Raw genomic sequence first — 16975 nt, 5'->3', positions numbered from 1 at the left:
GAGAGTCAATGCAAGTGGCTTAAATACTTTTTTAAAGCAATAAGTGGATATGGAGCAACCATATTTCATAATGTGTTGTATTGCATGTATGTGCCTAGCTAGTCAAAGTTATGTATTTTTTTTTGGTAGATATTTTAAGGACAGTTTAAAAAGTCGTGGCACAGGTGGCATAGTGGTTTGTTTGCACGCCCCAGGTATGGAGGCTGTAGTCTTTGAAGAGAGCAATTTTGAAAACATGTCTAATTGTTATTATTTTGACTCATATTGCAAATTGGATATGAATCGTTCTATTGAAGGGAGTGATACTTTTATGTCATTATTATTTTGATGATGAAAAACTCATTCCAGGCTAAAGAAATACTGCACCTTCTGCCAGGAGGTCATATTGCAATTTAATCTAAATTTTAATTAACTACCCAGCCCTACAATCCTATTCAATATTAAAACAAATAAAGAATGCAATAATATGATTTTGTTTTTATGCTCATTTTCCCCTTTTTCAACAATTTTTTAATTTGATGGTAAACGAACTCGAACATTTACTTTACCTTTACTAGTTGTTGGACTACTCAAAGCCATTTTTACACCACAGGTCATACTCATTTGAACACTGATGACAAAGGCTGTTATATAGTGTGGTCATTTACATGAACTAATCCCATTCAGATGCATTTATACATTTATATGCATTTATATTCACACACCTCTGACACAACAGTGGGAGCAATTTGAGATTAAGTATTGCCCAGTAGCACATCCACATGCAGGAGCTGGGGATTGAACCCCTTCAACCAATTCAGTATACCAGGCCACAGTTGCTATTACAATGTATTTCGGCAATAGCGACATAAGAAGCTCCCCCTTATGTCATATTAACATTCATATTGATATGCAACAATTACCACAGTACCTTAATTTCATCAGTATTGTTAGGGCATGAACTAACAACTTATCTATAATCAATTTTACAAATACAGAACACTCTAAAGGACAGTTCACATGACAGTACACAGGGAAAAAGAAAAGGTTTTACATTCAACATGGACACATTATACCTGAGATGTATCAGTGTTTGGCACTGTTACGCTGAAAAGCAAGTGGCTTGTGTTCTCAAAGTCTAAAACCAGCTGTTTTTGTTCCTCAGATAATCCCCTGCCAGTACCTTCTTCAGCCGGTGCGAGGTGAAGACCGTCATATCTACGCCCAGCACCTTAAGTCTCTAGCCTTCTCTGTCTTCGCTCAGTGCAGACGGCCACTGCCCACCTCCACCAACGTCAAGTCACTAACAGGCTTTGGCCCGGGACTGGCCATCGACACGGCACTGAGGAGCCCAGAGGTAAACACAGAACTTACACCAGTTTCTACAAGCGGTGCTCTAATTGTTTTGGCTATACTCATCCATAAAGCAGAGGGTTGCTGTTCAGCTCTTCAGCCAGACAGTTTCAGCATCCTCTCAGATGTGTATGTTAGCATCAGCATGCTAGCATTGCCCTCTGATCGATAGCCAAGCAAACAGTGCCTGACACCGTGGCCCTAGCAGCAGCCTCTCGGTTGCTTTCAGCTCTCCCGCCAGACATGAACCTGACCTGGTTTGACCCAGCCTTTTGCCCCGGCTGTGTTCAGTCTGCCGCTGGAAACAAAGAAGGCAAAGAGATATAGAGTTCTTAGTGCTAACCATCCTTGTAGTTTTTTTTCTGCTGGAACAGGACCAAGGGAACTCGTAACCTTCTGCTGCTCCAGAGTTTTCTTTCCATTATCTGCTTGGCTAGCTCAGTGAAACCTTCATAATGGGATCTTGACTCCAGGTTTAGACAAAGGGGGCCTTTAGATCAGGACCTTATTCAGTTGACTTCTTGGAGCTAGTGTTAACTCTTCCCTTTAACACATTTGCAAACCTTTGGCTTGTGATAACTATGACAGTGAAAGTGAGACATGGGACAGCTTTGGTTTTAAAGACAACTAGAATTTGAAAAAATTAAGATATCCAGTAGACTACCATGCAAGCACAAACCTGACACATCTGGTGCATATCCATTTTTTATCAGTTTCTATAGAGGGTCTTCACATTTATCTTTAACCGTTTTTATTGATGTCTTTACTTTCCATCCTTCAGAGGCCAGAGTGTCTACGCCTTTATACACCTCCGTTCATTCTGGCACCAGTGAAGGACAAGCAGACGGAGCTCGGGGAGACATTTGGCGAGGCGTCACAAAAATACAACGTGCTGTTTGTAGGATACTGTTTGTCACACGACCAGCGCTGGCTCCTGGCTACGTGCACAGACCTGTATGGAGAACTTTTGGAGACCTGCATCATCAACATAGATGTTCCCAACAGGTAGGACTACCACTGTCTGCATGGTATCAACACCAACCAGCTCTGCTTTCTTTATAAGATTTTACTTCATGCTGCCACTGAGGTTAAAGTCTCTTTGTAGAAAAAAGAGTTAAGTTAGGATACTATAAGAAGAATATTTGTATAATACATTGTATATTTAAAGGTCAGAAGCATATTATCTTTTTTTTGTCTGCAATGCCAATGTTAGGAAGTTGTCTTAAACATCTGATCCATAAGATTTGTCTAAAATCCCTAGAGGCGCAATACAATGTGGTTTATGCTAAAATGTCAACAAAATGCCTGTAGCATTGTAAAATGCAAGGAATCACCATATTAAACAGAGGAAAAAAGATTTTGACAAATTCAGTACTGTTAACAAAACTGCTAACCTGACACGCCAGATGGATTTGTTTCACACATCCATCTGGAAAACCTTCAATATACAGTGCTTAACAAATTTATTAGACCACCTGTCATAAAAACGAGAAAACATAAATATTTTAGAAATCTTTCAGAACCTTGTTTAAAACTAAAAATGTTATTGTTATTTATTTGGCAAATAAACTGAAACAACTAAATAGTCCTTTTTCAGACATAATAACCAAAAAAACTTAATATTTTGTATGGCCTCCTTTGGCCTTGATAACAGCTTGCATTCTTGCCGGCATTGTTTTGATATACTTTTCCACAGTCTCCTTTGTTGTTGAGTTCCAAATAGTTTCTAGCTGTTCCCACAGACTTGCTTTAGATAAAACTTTTGTGCGATAAATCTTTGAATCTACTAACTCCCAAATTTGTTCAGTAGGATTCACATCTGGACTTTGACTTGGCCAGTCCATCAGTTCCAGTACTCCAGATTACTTTTTTTAGGTCAAATAGTCTCTGCACAGCTATTAAGTATGCTTGGGGTCATTGTCTTGTTGGTATATGAACCCACCACCAATCAGATTCAGTCCAGAAGGGATTCCATGATGCGCTAAGATGTTGTGTAGACGTTCTTGTTCATGATACCATCCATTTTCACTAATTTGCCCACACCACATCCACAAATGGAACCCCATACTACAATGGAATCTCCACTGTGTTTCACTGTGGGTGCAATGCATCTGGCTTAAAAACGTTCTCCAGCTTTTCTGCGGACATAAACATGACGATGCTGACCAAAGAGTTCAAACTTGGACTCGTCCGTCCAGAGTACCTTCCTCCAGTCATCAACAGTCCAGTGTTTGTGCTCCCTGGCAAATCTGAGGCGTTTCTGGCTTCAAGAATGGCTTCTTAGCAGCTATTCTTCCCTTTAAGCCTTGTTCCATCAGTCGTCTGCTGATGGTCATTCTGGAGACTTTCTCAGACTCTGATCTAAAAGCATTCAGCTCTGCCTGAAGATCAGCAGTGGTCTTCCTTCTGTCTCTAGTACTTAAAATCTTGAGGTGTCTGACATCTGCTTCAGTTAACTTTGGTTTCCTGCCTCTTCCTTGGTGCATTTTGTAAGTACCAGTCTCAGAAATTGACTCCAAAGCATACTTGACCACACTGTGAGAACACTTTATGTCTTTCCCTATTTGTCTCAGAGATCATCCAGCATCATAAAGTGCTTTAATGTGGACTTTTTCATTTTCAGTGAGCTCTCCACATTTTATCATTTTTGAACAGGAATGAGGAATTTCAAACAGAGTTCACCTTTTTATACCCAAATTTGAGCCAGCTCACTGGGCTTTTCTGAGAAGTCAGAAATTAATCAAGCATAACATTCAACCACTAAAACTAATTTTTCTGTTCAGGAATGCAAGTAAATAAATATAATTTGATATTTTAATCAAGAAATAATAATGTGCTTTACTATTTTTTCAGTTTTTTTGTAAATCAGTAAATTTGAAAATTCATGGATACCAATGCTGTTGTGGCATTAACCTTACTTTGGGTGGTGGTCTAATAAATTTGTTAAACACTGTACAACGTTTGGGAAAGGGCAAAGCCTTTGAGAAAAAACCCGGAGGGTAATGGGATGAACGTTCTGTCTGTCACATCTTTACGGGCCAATCCAAGCAACAAAACACGTCACATCGTCCCACAGAGGAATAAACTCCATATAGAACTGCATAACGCGAACCATGGCGACTATAAACATGTCAGTACACAACTTTTGTCATTTTTGAAAATAAAACAACTCACTGCTGTTCTTTACTCTTCTTTTAACCAAGAAATGTCATCAAGTTCTGATAAAACTGGTGCTTTAGCAGCAACCACTCTAATGTCTTCCACCATAATGGCACCGGCCTCTTGTTGCTGCTTGCTTACATTATGACTCCGCCACGCCCAAAAGTACTGCCCCTCGTTGCTGATTGGTCCTGTCACTTTCTAACCGGGCCCAAACAGTTCAGACGGGAGCTTTGCAAGATGGATTCGCCAGTGAGAAACACGGAAACTGACGTATCCATCTGCTTTGCAAGGTTACAAAACTGCAGTATCCTTAGCTTGTTTTTCTTGAACAGAAGTACAAAACCGGTTGCCCAGAAGTGTAAAACTTTGCCAATTATACCTATTTTATAAATAATCTGAAGAAAAAAACAATAAAATAAAGACTAAGAAAGAAAACACGATCAAAATGCTGCACAACAATTGAAAATCAAAGTCAGACATATCCTACTTACCTCTTTAGTTTTCCTTGCCAAATGACTTGAATTAGGGATGCATGATATTATCAGCCTGATATTGGCAGCGGCAGATATTGGCAAAAGAAAAAGGAGGTAAGTAACGGTATCGGCAGATATCAAAATTTCTGCCAATATTAACATCTGATATTTTAGCTTTGAATGTCTGCATATATCGACTGTATTTGGCCATATATACTAATAAATAAGTGGAGTTTTAGGCTGGACCAACAGACCTATGCAAGTTGAGATCTTTTTCTTTATTCATCCTTATTTTTTTAAACTTTAAAGTGTGTTTTAAGGAAAAAAAAGTGTTTTTCCTTGTTCATCCTCAAACCTTAAATTGTGTTCAAAGGACTGAATTTTTAGATATGTGTAACATATTTAAATACCGGTATTGATATCGGCTAAAATGAATCTGTAAATATCGGATAATGGCAAAGATCCAGTATCATGTATACCTAACTTGAATGTCACAAACTGTCTCTTAACAGCTCACATGGTCACTTTTTTGCCTTAAAGGCTCAACTTTTCTGTTCCAAAACATAGAAAATATTCTTTTAGGCTCGATATGCATTTTTTATAACTTTCCACCACAAAACAGCTTTAAAGCTATTGTTAGGAGTTTTTAACTGGTCTTGTTGCACTCTGATGCCTAAATATGACCCACAAAGCTAAAGAGATCATCATGAGGAATGATTACACCAACACTGGTAGTTATTGTTAAAGCAGCCACATTGTAGGCACCAGACGAGGTCATGAACTGCTACAATATACTGTGAATTATGTGCTTTATTGTTAACAGGGTTCAGGATCCTTGAAAAGTCTTTAACCCCTTCAGCCCTAGGCATTGTGCAAACACAGTGTGAAATAATGCACTAATCATGAAAGAATGTAGTGATGTTTTACATCAAATTAAACAGCAGAACCTGGGTTACACGACTATATAACCATTTTTTACATGCCCCAAACACAACTCAAATAACAACTAAATGAATTAGGACATATCGAACTCCGTACAGCTCGGCTGTGTTAACTCACCCGCCATATTTTTGGCTGGACAGCAGCGACAATTCATGCAGAACACACAATCTCTCCTTTAAATGAAATTTTTAAAAAAATTTTGCTGTGTGCCATCTTCACTTACTCCCAGTATTACATCAGTATTACATATATTAACACATCTCAACAAATTTCACAAGTGTTCCCTTTACGATGAGACACCAGAATTATTCAAATAGACCTTGTGGTTGCAGAGATATACCAATTTTATTATGGGTATGCAATTTTTCAAGCAGAAACCTAAAAGAGAAATAGAGGAAAAAAGAATTAGGGTTGAAGGGGTTGAAAGTCGAATTAGATTTTGGTAATTTATGTCCGTCTTAAAAGTCTTCAACATTCATGCTAACATTTTGTACAAGAGCAGTTACAATATGCGAGTTTCCCCTTTGAGATTGATCAAGTATTTTTCTTTCTGATTCAGTGAGAGCCATGAGTTGTTGTCCACTGACTTTATTGTACTGTTTCTTTAAGAGTTGTGACAGAATCTTGATATCTTTGTAAGAGAATCTCAAGTCCAGTCACAGCTGACCACTAAATATGTGCCACCCTCTAACAGCTGTCACTGACACTGTAAACATGTTTGCTTTTTATCAGAACTGTGACTTTTGCATCAATTATATCATGGTAGCTGCGTGAAGACTCTTGTAGCTCAAGTATAATTGAGGCCTGAGTGGGAAGGCACATAACTGTCAGTAAAGCACACATGCCCACACATTGCTAAGTAGAGGATCACTGTAGCTGTTCACGCATTTGACTCGTACTTCAAGTGTTTTTTATGAGTGATGTGGAGTGTTGAATATATGTGTTGATGCACGTTCAACAGGGCGCGGAGGAAAAAGGGCTCAGTGCGACGGCTCGGCCTGCAGAAACTTTGGGATTGGTGCTTGGGCCTGGTGCAGATGACGTCAGTTCCCTGGAGGGTGGTGATTGGTCGGCTGGGCAGGATAGGACATGGAGAGTTAAAAGGTAAAAGGGACTGTCCTCTTCAAAGCTTTGTAAAAAAAAAAAAAAAAAAAAAAAAAAAAGATAACTTGGGTGTATTTCCTCTCAGTGTGTCTTCATTCATCCCGTGGCTCTCCTCTTTTGATGTTTCAGATTGGAGTATTCTGCTGAGCAGGAGGAACCTCCAGTCTCTGAGCCGTCGTCTAAAGGAAATGTGTCGGATGTGTGGCATCTCCGCTTCAGATACTCCTAGCATCCTTAGCGTGTGCTTGGTTGCCATGGAACCCCAGGGATCCTTTATCATCATGCCAGGTACAAAGATTATATACACTTAGGATCTTTTTTTAACTTACACTTCTCATCTGAGTCACATTACTCTAGCAAGAAGGCCGTCTGTGTTTATGTGTGAGTGTCTGAGGTCGTGATTGATGGCAGCAGCATATCACAATGCGTGTCCCCTCCTTGTCCAGATCAGATTGATGGCAGGGAAGATCATGTACCTTTCGCTCATAAAGCACTACCTCTCAGATGGCCATTGATCTCGGCGCGGTGTGATGGAGAGGCAGATCAATGGGTTTATTTTGGGAAACGAGTGGGGGGATTGTCAGTGCATCATAGCGGGGATTGTGTTGAGCGATGCTGGGCCGAGGACATCTCCTTCCTGATACGCTCTCAAAGGCTGAAAGAGATTAGCGCGGCTGTGTTAGCCTCAGATGACTGTGACTGGAGGGGGTTTACATCACTGTAAGATGGAATTTAAAATGAAGAGGCTTGTTGGCACTCAGTGTAACAGCTGTTCTAACATTTGAAATTTAATTTCTTTTTGATTATGATGTACATATGCAGAATCCTACCACAGTGGGTTTCATATAAATAAATACAATCAGCTCTGTAAATTTTGAGCTGTCATATTATTCAATTCATAAACTGATTATGGTGTATTTAATTTGTAAAGAACCTTTAACCTTCACCTGAAATTAGGTAATAATAGCTGTTCAAACGGTCATCATTAGATGGATAATTATGCATACTGATTAATCTTACCAGCCTTCAACAGTGTAAATGAAGAACATCAGAATACTGTATTATATACAATTAATTGTGGTTTAAAATGCTAGATTTTTGCTTATATCTGACATGCTGATATTTTTAAACTGATTTTGGCTGATACTGGTAATGATATATAAAAACCTTCTATTTTATTGTAAAGAACAATCAGTCTCTCATGTATGAAAATTAGGGTGGGGCAATTAATTGCATATTAGGTTAAATTGCAATATTGCCTGCTACATGTTACAAATCACAGAAGTTTCAGTATTTCTTTAACAAGAAATGTGTCAAAATATCTTTTTTTGCAACAGAGATTTTATGCACATTATGCAAACATTTAAGTGTCAATACAGCAGTCCATTTAAAGATGGTGGTTCACTAATCCCTGCTTGCATCAATGCTGATGCACCATGCTGCTGCTGGCAAGGCTTCACCTCCTCCACCCCAGCCTCCTCCTTTATAGCATAAAGCTTATTGTACCCTAATATTCAGATTCATGCTACTATGGATTAATTGCTTCTAAAATAATTTCATTGTTTTCAATGCACATTGTCATAAATGTGTCTGGCAGTATGGGGGGTTCTAGCAATGCAGCAAAGCATGCGGCTGCTAACCCAGGGAGCATGTGTTCCTGACTGAATATAGGTTGTAATATGGAAGGATTTATTGCTTGAATTAAAAAAAAAACAAAAAAAACATAAGATGTGGAACCTAATAATGATTGCATATTAAATTGCAATAGCAATATTGGGAAACAAATCGCAGTTAGATTATTTTTGCACATCATTCAGCTCTAATAAAAATAGACCTGGTAGTCCTATTATTGTTCTGTTAGTTGTTAAAACTAAAACAGCCTGCTGACAGACTGTGAGCTCTGTAGAGCGCTAAATGAAAATGCGACCCTTTTGTATTCAGCTTATACTTTCCTAATGAAGTTTATTCAACTAATAAAACGACAGATGTGCAGAGTGATCCACTGGGAGAGCCCTGATTAAGGTCTTTGAAAAACAAAAAACATTCCTCTTCAGCAAAAAGAATTAAACTAGCTGTAGTTCAGATATTAACTTGAGTCCTTGGAACACACTTTCAACAGTTTAGGGAATAGGGATGAAAAAATACAAAAGCTTTACCCAAAGTATGTCTGCTAGTTCTGCTAAAACATCAACTGATTTATTCTTACATTCTGCCGACATTCCCTGAAAATACATCAGCTTTAAATATCTGCATAAAATTTTTCATCTGCAATGACGCAACAATGATATTGTGCATCCCGACTTTTTTTTCATAAACATAAACAAATAAAAGTTTGTTTTTCAGAATTAATTTGAACACTTTTTACAAATGTCCTTATGTATAATTTCCAGAACTTTGTGCAGACTTTCCTCTAAAATCATTCCATGGTTCTGCACAATACTAGAAGAATATGCACTTGTGCAATATATTATTAGTGGGCAGAAAACCCTGGTTAATACATCACAAGTGTTACTTTTGCCCTTAAAGGATTGTTTTCAGTACAGCCACTACTGCATTTAACACATAAGTTTTGTTATTTAATTTAACAAACTGATGACTGAGGTTTTCAGCTGATGACTTTGTTGCTTCTTTTGCCCGGATCATATCCAAAACTTGCTTCTTTTTAAAAACCAAACACCACAACCCTGTACACTTGTTGCCAGCTGTAATCATGCTGAAGCTGAAAGGGTTCAGTGATAAACACCTTGTTTGCCACAAGGTTTTCCCAATAAATGTCCCAATTTGTTTTGTTAAATGAATGCTTTTATTATGAAACAGCCGTATCAGAAATGGGATGGGATTTCAGTCTCTGCTTAACACAACTCAGCAGGGGATGAAAAAAACTTAAAGCAACTCAGATTCAGCACAAGCTACAACATACTGCCATTTGAATATGCAGTGAAAAAGCATCTTTCGCTGACTGTAGATGTGAGTTGAGTATCACGTCAGGGTCTTGTTTTGAGAGGAGAAAGTGGCCATGGCGCATGATTAAGTATTTGAATGTTAGCTCTTTTAGTTTTTTAATACTGATATAACTCCATTAGCAAAAGAATACTGTCATATTAATCCCATATCACATTGCTCACCTCTTCAATATATAACAAAAAAGTGGTTTTATATGTTACTCACAGTTTTTTTTCAGTCTAACTTTCTTCTTTCTCCTTAAAGCAAGATGAATCAGAACTTTAAGTTTCACAGGTTCATTTCACTAATATTGTCACATAAATTCTTACCAGTATATCTGAGATCAGCTAATGGATAGGCTAGACAAGCAAGGCAAGGTAGTGTCATTTTAAGAGCACCATTCATACAGACAGCTGTTCAAAGTGCTTTACAGAGCCAAAAACAATGCTTTTATAGCATAAAGAGCATCAAAAAAACACACTCAGCTTTATCTGACAGCATCAAGATGATGTAAAAACATAGTGGTTTTACTCAGACTTCCATCAGTGAGTGAACTGCTTGCATGCTGAGTTGTAAACAATACTTGTTTGAATAAATCAGTTTTTATTGCAGTACATTTTGACTTGAACTCGGGGCTTTTATTGTGAAAGCTCATATTACATAACAGTAAAATTGATTAGTCCTGATTGTCAGTCTTCTGTAGAAAGCTGTTTGATGTTAAGTCATCGTTATAAGTGCTTCTGGCAGCAATACTCAGTATTAATAATTGGTATTTTGCTGAAGTTTTTATGGATGTTGAATTTAAAAGCCAAAAAAAAAGTGATTGACTTTAAAAAGAAAATTAACAGAACAGTTGTCGCGCAGTTCAGCTTGCTACCTGTGCATAATCAGCTGCTATTTTTTAGATTAGTTGAGTGCATATATGTCTTTGTTTCACTACTTACGTCAAGAGAAACTACAGTGAATAATTAGGAAACATTTGAAACATAAAACAGTGGCTGTCACATTATTTGTAGGCAGTATTATTCAGTTTCCAGTTTGATGTTATAAAGCCACACGGTTTAAATGTCTAATATTCCTCTTTAAATTGTATGATGTCTTTGGCTCATTTACAGCTTCTCTGTGGTAGAGAAGTTAAGAATTCCCTCATTGTTTCCTTTTTACTGCCCTGTTTATTGACTCCTTTGTTCTCTCCCTCAGACTCTGTGTCAACAGGCTCAGTGTTTGGCCGCAGCACCACCCTGAACATGCAGACGTCCCAGCTGAGCACCCCACAGGACACCTCCTGCACCCACATCCTGGTCTTCCCCACCTCCGCCTCTGTCCAGGTGGCCAGCTCCAATTACACCAACATCGACCCCAACCTCGACATCCTGAACGCCACCACGGGTCAGTGGCACTCCTTTATTTATCACACAGTCATTCTCTCCTGGTGTTTTTAATTGGTGCCTCAACCTGTTTGCTGGACTTAAACTTACTCACAGATGTTAAAGGGAAATGCAGCAATTAATCTCTTTTCTCCTTTAATCTCTTCTGTTTGTTTCCATATACTTCCTGTTTACTTTGCAGTCTATTAAGGGACTGTTTAGTAGAAGTGTGTGCTTGCATACTTGGTGCACTTCCAAACGTTTGCAGCCCTTTCCACCACACAAATATGCCTGTGCCAGAAATATAAAGCTTACCAAATGATATGCAAACAAAGAGTTGAAATAAAAGCCTTCATCATGGCTTTGTAGGGAGTTTCTAATTCCTCTCAGCAACAAGGGAGCTAATCATTAAACAAATGTCATTTTTTCTGCTCAGATGGGTCTGATATTGGGATCTTTGACCTGCTGGACCAGGAGAATGAGTTGGTGGACCCAGACATCATCAACATCTCGCCCACCACGTCACCGGTGCACTCCCCTGGCTCTCATTACCACCATGGAGGTGATGGCAGTAAGGTGAGTTATTGCTAGTATTTGTTACAACAAACACAGAGTCTCTGATTTATGTCTCACCTCAGTCTCTCATTCCTTCTCATGTCCTTAAATGAGCTAAAATACAGCAGCAGCAGGTGATCTTATGGCGTTATTTGTCAAAACAGAAATGAAATGTGTCGACAAAGCTGATCCTAAGTTTGCACCTTGTTTCAGGGCCAGAGTACGGACCGTATGGAGTCTCATGAAGAGGTTCCTAACCTCCTGCAGCAGCCGCTTGCCCTCGGCTACTTCGTTTCCACGGCTAAAGCCGGCCCACTACCTGACTGGTTCTGGTCAGCATGTCCGCAGGCTCAGAACCAGTGTCCACTCTTCCTCAAGGTACCAGACCCTGCACCCTCTCTCATATTTATTACCAGGCTTTTATAGTGCTACACAGGACTGGGGAAAATACATGGTTGAACAAGTGAATCACTCATGTGAGGTCTTGGTGCATCAGGAAAACAACAGCGACAACCCATAAAGGAAAGCTTCAAATTTTTGGGCTGCTATACTTTCAGAGACTGTAAGATTTAGGAAAGAGTTTAGAAATCCATAACCCTTTATAATTTTCCTCCACAAGTATGGTGTTTTTTAAGATGAAGTTTAGACCTGAAGATACACAAAATTAAAAGCAAAAATATGTACAGTATGTCTATTTCTGTACAAAATGGCATATAACCCAATAAATGGAAGGAGGTAGGAACAATAAAATTAAGCAATAAGTGCACAATAGGAAAAATCTTCATATCTGTGCAGCCAATAAAAATTACAGGCAAAGAAATGGGTGATATGATTTAAATATAAATGCAGAACAAGTTTGTGAATACCTAATCTGATGAGATTTTAGCAATGAAAATAGTAAAAATTGTTCATTTTTGACACTAATGTGGCCTTGATTTCCATTTTGGTCTTAGGAGGCTTAGCTTTTCTTGAATACAAGTATGGTGGGCTCCGATTTTTCTTTATTTTTATTTATCCCTATTTTATAATACTATTTCTATTCTGTTTCTTTCTTCTATATTCTTATTTTAATTGTGGGTGAGAGAGAAACGTTTTTTTTTTTTTTTCGATTCTTCTGTATAGTCACCACATAAGAAAAAGTGACAATAAAGAATCTTGAATCTTGAAAAGGAAAATAAAGGTTAGGAACCACTTCTGTAGCAGACAATTAAAGACAGCTGTGTCAACTAGTAACTCTTTATGCTCACAAATAACATCAGAACTTGTTTTAAAAAACTGCAAAAATTGGTTAAAAGCAGCAATAGTGGTTTAGGAATAGCATTAATGGGCAAAAAGGCCCATGGATGGAAAAAAATGGGTTAAAAGGGGATAAACTTTTTTGGAAAGTGGCAAAAAATGGATTGAAAGCAGCTAAAATAGATTGAAAGTGGCAAAAAGAAGTAGAACAAATGGGCACAATATGGCAGAAATGGGCATTAAGTAGCAAAAGTGGCCCAAAAAAAAAGTGGTTTAAAAGGGTGAAGAACAGCCCGGATGCTAGTGCCAGTGCTACTGATCCAACACGCATGCATTGATGTCATCAATAAATCCCAGCTGGGGAGTGCCCATTGTCTTGGTTTTTCAGGGCCCTGATCTACACAAGGCAATATGTAATCTACAACATAAATACTAAGGCCTGTGCTTTTGTCAGAACCAAAGCTCATGTTTGTCATGCAATCAAAAAGAACATTAATTTGCAATGATATCCTTCACTTTTGAATTTAGCTCCAGACTCACTGCTCTTGTTACTGCTCTGTAAAGAGATCTGTAATTATTTAGATGAGATGTAATAAAAGGTTAATTGTATTGTTACAATGCCATTGACACCCTCCTCTCTCCCTCTTCCAGGCCTCTTTGCACCTCCATGTGTCTTCAGTGCAATCAGATGAACTACTGCACAGCAAACACTCCCACCCCCTCGACTCCAATCAGACCTCAGATGTACTCAGGTAAATAACACATTTAAAGCTTCAGATCAAGAGCACAAAATACTATTATTATAATTTGATTTAATTCCAGGCAGATTTTTAAATTATTTTATTCAGAATTATATTTTTGCAAGGGCTTGCTTGGCAAAGTCAGTGTTTTTCTTTTCATACCTTTTAACTTTTTTGAATTTTACCAATTATATACATAGTTTTATGAATCTTTCTGGCTGTTTTGTACTGTTTTACTTTGGTATGGTTTACTATTTTAATTTGCCTTATAAAGCATTTTAAAGTGCTATGCATGGAAAGTTTTTGATATTTCATTATTAAAAAATATCAGATGTGTCATTTTTACAGTATATAATAAAGCAAATTAATGCCCTGGGTTGTTGTGTATTCAGCTTATTTTAGTTCAGAGCTGGATACATTTGAAAATGCGCTCATGGATAATTTATAGAGTGACTGTATTTCCTCTTGTTTGCCTGGACAGATTTGTCCTGGAGCAGTACAACGCCCTCTCCTGGCTGACATGCGACCCAGCAACACAGGATCGACGATCGTGTCTCCCCATTCACTTCGTGGTGCTCAACCAGATGTACAACTTCATCATGAACATGTTGTAACCAACGTTCACAGGGAGAGGAGGGGGGTGAGGGGCACAGGAAACATTTCAGAGAAGTGGAAAAGCAGCCACTCCAAAGAGGGTCTCATCCAGGCTGAGGAAAACTGCGAGAACCAGAGCAGATGACAGAGCTGGATCCTGCACCATGACGGGATTTAGACAGCTGTTCTAAGCTGGTCCTGTTCCCCCCCTGTATCTGTTACTCCTGGAGACAGTCCTGTCCCTGTGATTTTAAAGACATGCACATAGAGACAAGGGAATAAAGAAGATGGAAATAAATGAACGTGAGAGAATGACAAATTGGTTGTCATGAAATGTAGCATGGCAGCACCGTCACTGGCCAGTCTGCGTTGGAGAGAAGAGTATATCTGTAAAGTTATCGGAGGAAAAGGGACTTATTTGATCAAGGAGAAACTCAAGATTGGATCTTTGGTTTTAAGATCGAAAATCCCTTTTTATTCCTTTGGATGAAATAGTATCCAAATGAAATGCCTGCATCTATCTTATTTATTGTAAGTTTTTAAATGTATAATTTGTCTTATTTCTTAACCTCTTTTATATATAAAATGGAGAAGGTTTATATCACCTTCCAGCTTTAAAGCAATTGGTCTAAGATATATGTAATCGTCTTAATTAAAAAAACAACCAGGAAAAAAAAATCCCATAAAAATGAAATAAAGTCCCAGTAGGTTGCTTTTAGAGTATTATTTTTTGTAATGGAGACAGAATATTTGTATTGTCACAATGTACAGAAGAATTAGAGTGGAAAATTATGTTTCATGCCTTTGAGCATGAAGGACTTACAGCAAAGCTGTAGCTACAGAGGACTTGTACAGCAATGAACTTCACTGTGTTCAAATAAAGAGGTACATTGTTGTATATAGTATTTTATACCACACATTTAGACACAAAAACCAAACGGCAATATATATAAATAATTATATATGAATGCCATGCCAGCAGTTGGTGGTGTGGCTTCTGTTTTAGGAATAAAGTGCGTCAACTCATTTCTCTGTGCTTGTGTGTTTTTGCTTTTTTGGGGAGGGGGACTGTGATGTGCAATTAGACAAGGACCCCATCAACGGAGCAGAAGGAGAACCATTGGCATCTTTAACATTTTTTCATAATGGAGAAAGAAAACAAGTATAATGAGACGTGCAGTGTCCTTTTCAGCACATCCTTTGGTTTACAGCACCTCTCCTTAATCTGATTGGCTAAAGTCTGGATTTTTTTGGCACCGCTTTTGATCGCCGATACGTTCAGTCCAAACCCATTTTACTTCATGAAGTAAATGTGTGGTGTAAATGGACTTAAACCAACTCTGGATTGCTGCCTACTGGATATGCAGTAATCTGTCAGGCTTTCTCATGTTTAGAGGGAATCTGTAAAACTATTGCTCTTCACATTGGATATTTGCCACAGTTTGCTGGCTTGAAAAATTGACCATCAAAATGTACTTGGTCTCTCTTGAGTGTAGATAAATACATTCAATATTTAATAAAACCATGAAAATTTAATTCCAGTCCAGTGCCCATGTTTTCTTTTTGGAAAATCATGGTTTTTTAAAGCCTCTAAAGTACAGTAATTCTGCAGGCTTATTACCACACTCAATTCACAAGTGGGGAAGGCATTAAAATAACCCTGCATAACAATTTGAGTCAAATATCTTACTTGTAAATTGCTGAATTGCCCTGGGGTCTTGTAGTAGTAGTAGCAGCTGGTAATTCATTCTTTTGAGATTTTTCTGAACTTTTACATGCTGCAAGCAGCCTTTAGATACACACAGAAATCCCACTCTGTTTCCCTTCACTGCTCAGAAACTGCTCTCAATGTGCCCTTGAAAAAAAAAGTGGAGTTTAACCTGACAGCATGTCAATGAACTGGGTATGTTAAAGTCTACAGTTTAAGAGGGAAATCTATAATATTCTTACATTTCTGTCCATCAGAACTAGAACTACCGCCTGGTGGTTTTAAGTCTCTGTGAAGAATACTAATACCAGACAGTGACAGTGTAGTGGTGGGTCAAGAGGAAGGGCTAGGTTGGTTTTTGACTTCTTACATCCATAAATGTACATAAGTGTTACAGAAAAGCCCCAAAAGCATCTTAAAAAATAGAGTATCATGTAAAAGTTCATTTTTTCCCCATGATTTATTCCAGAAAGTTAAACTTTCATAATTCTAGATTAATCTCGTACAGAGTAATATTTCAAGACTTTTTATGTTTTGTTCTTGATGATTACAGCTCACATTAGAATATTGTGGAAAAGTCCCTTCTGGGAAGGTCTACTGAGCCTGAGTCTCTCACTGGTTCAGTACACATAACCAAAATCATGGGGAAGACTGCTGACTCATGTCCAGAGGACAACCACTGACACTCTTCACAAGGAGGGTAAGCCACAGGAGGTCACTGCTGAAAGGGTAGGCCATTCTTAGAATCCTGTACCCAAGCATATTCAAGGAAAGTTGACTGGAAGGGAAAAGTGTGGTAAGAAAGGGTGCTTAGAAACA

The 16975-nt window shown here is 38.3% G+C and overlaps 1 protein-coding gene across 1 annotated transcript in view; it reads left to right on the top strand.

The window, feature by feature from the left end:
* med13a (mediator complex subunit 13a) overlaps positions 1 to 15474 on the top strand; it is a 169216-nt gene extending 153742 nt beyond the window's left edge. Inside the window, exons 22-30 of the mRNA XM_041801054.1 lie at positions 1145 to 1336; positions 2114 to 2337; positions 6871 to 7013; positions 7143 to 7301; positions 11157 to 11345; positions 11760 to 11899; positions 12092 to 12256; positions 13766 to 13866; positions 14336 to 15474. Of these exons, the coding sequence (XP_041656988.1) occupies positions 1145 to 1336; positions 2114 to 2337; positions 6871 to 7013; positions 7143 to 7301; positions 11157 to 11345; positions 11760 to 11899; positions 12092 to 12256; positions 13766 to 13866; positions 14336 to 14468 (1446 nt within the window). The 3' untranslated portion in view covers positions 14469 to 15474. The remainder of the gene's footprint in view (positions 1 to 1144; positions 1337 to 2113; positions 2338 to 6870; positions 7014 to 7142; positions 7302 to 11156; positions 11346 to 11759; positions 11900 to 12091; positions 12257 to 13765; positions 13867 to 14335) is intronic.
* Positions 15475 to 16975: the final 1501 nt, after the last annotated feature.

The sequence above is a fragment of the Cheilinus undulatus genome, linkage group 12, assembly GCF_018320785.1.
Source record: "Cheilinus undulatus linkage group 12, ASM1832078v1, whole genome shotgun sequence".
NCBI classification, from domain to species: Eukaryota; Metazoa; Chordata; class Actinopteri; order Labriformes; family Labridae; genus Cheilinus; species Cheilinus undulatus.
This window is presented reverse-complemented; position numbering and strand designations above follow the sequence as displayed.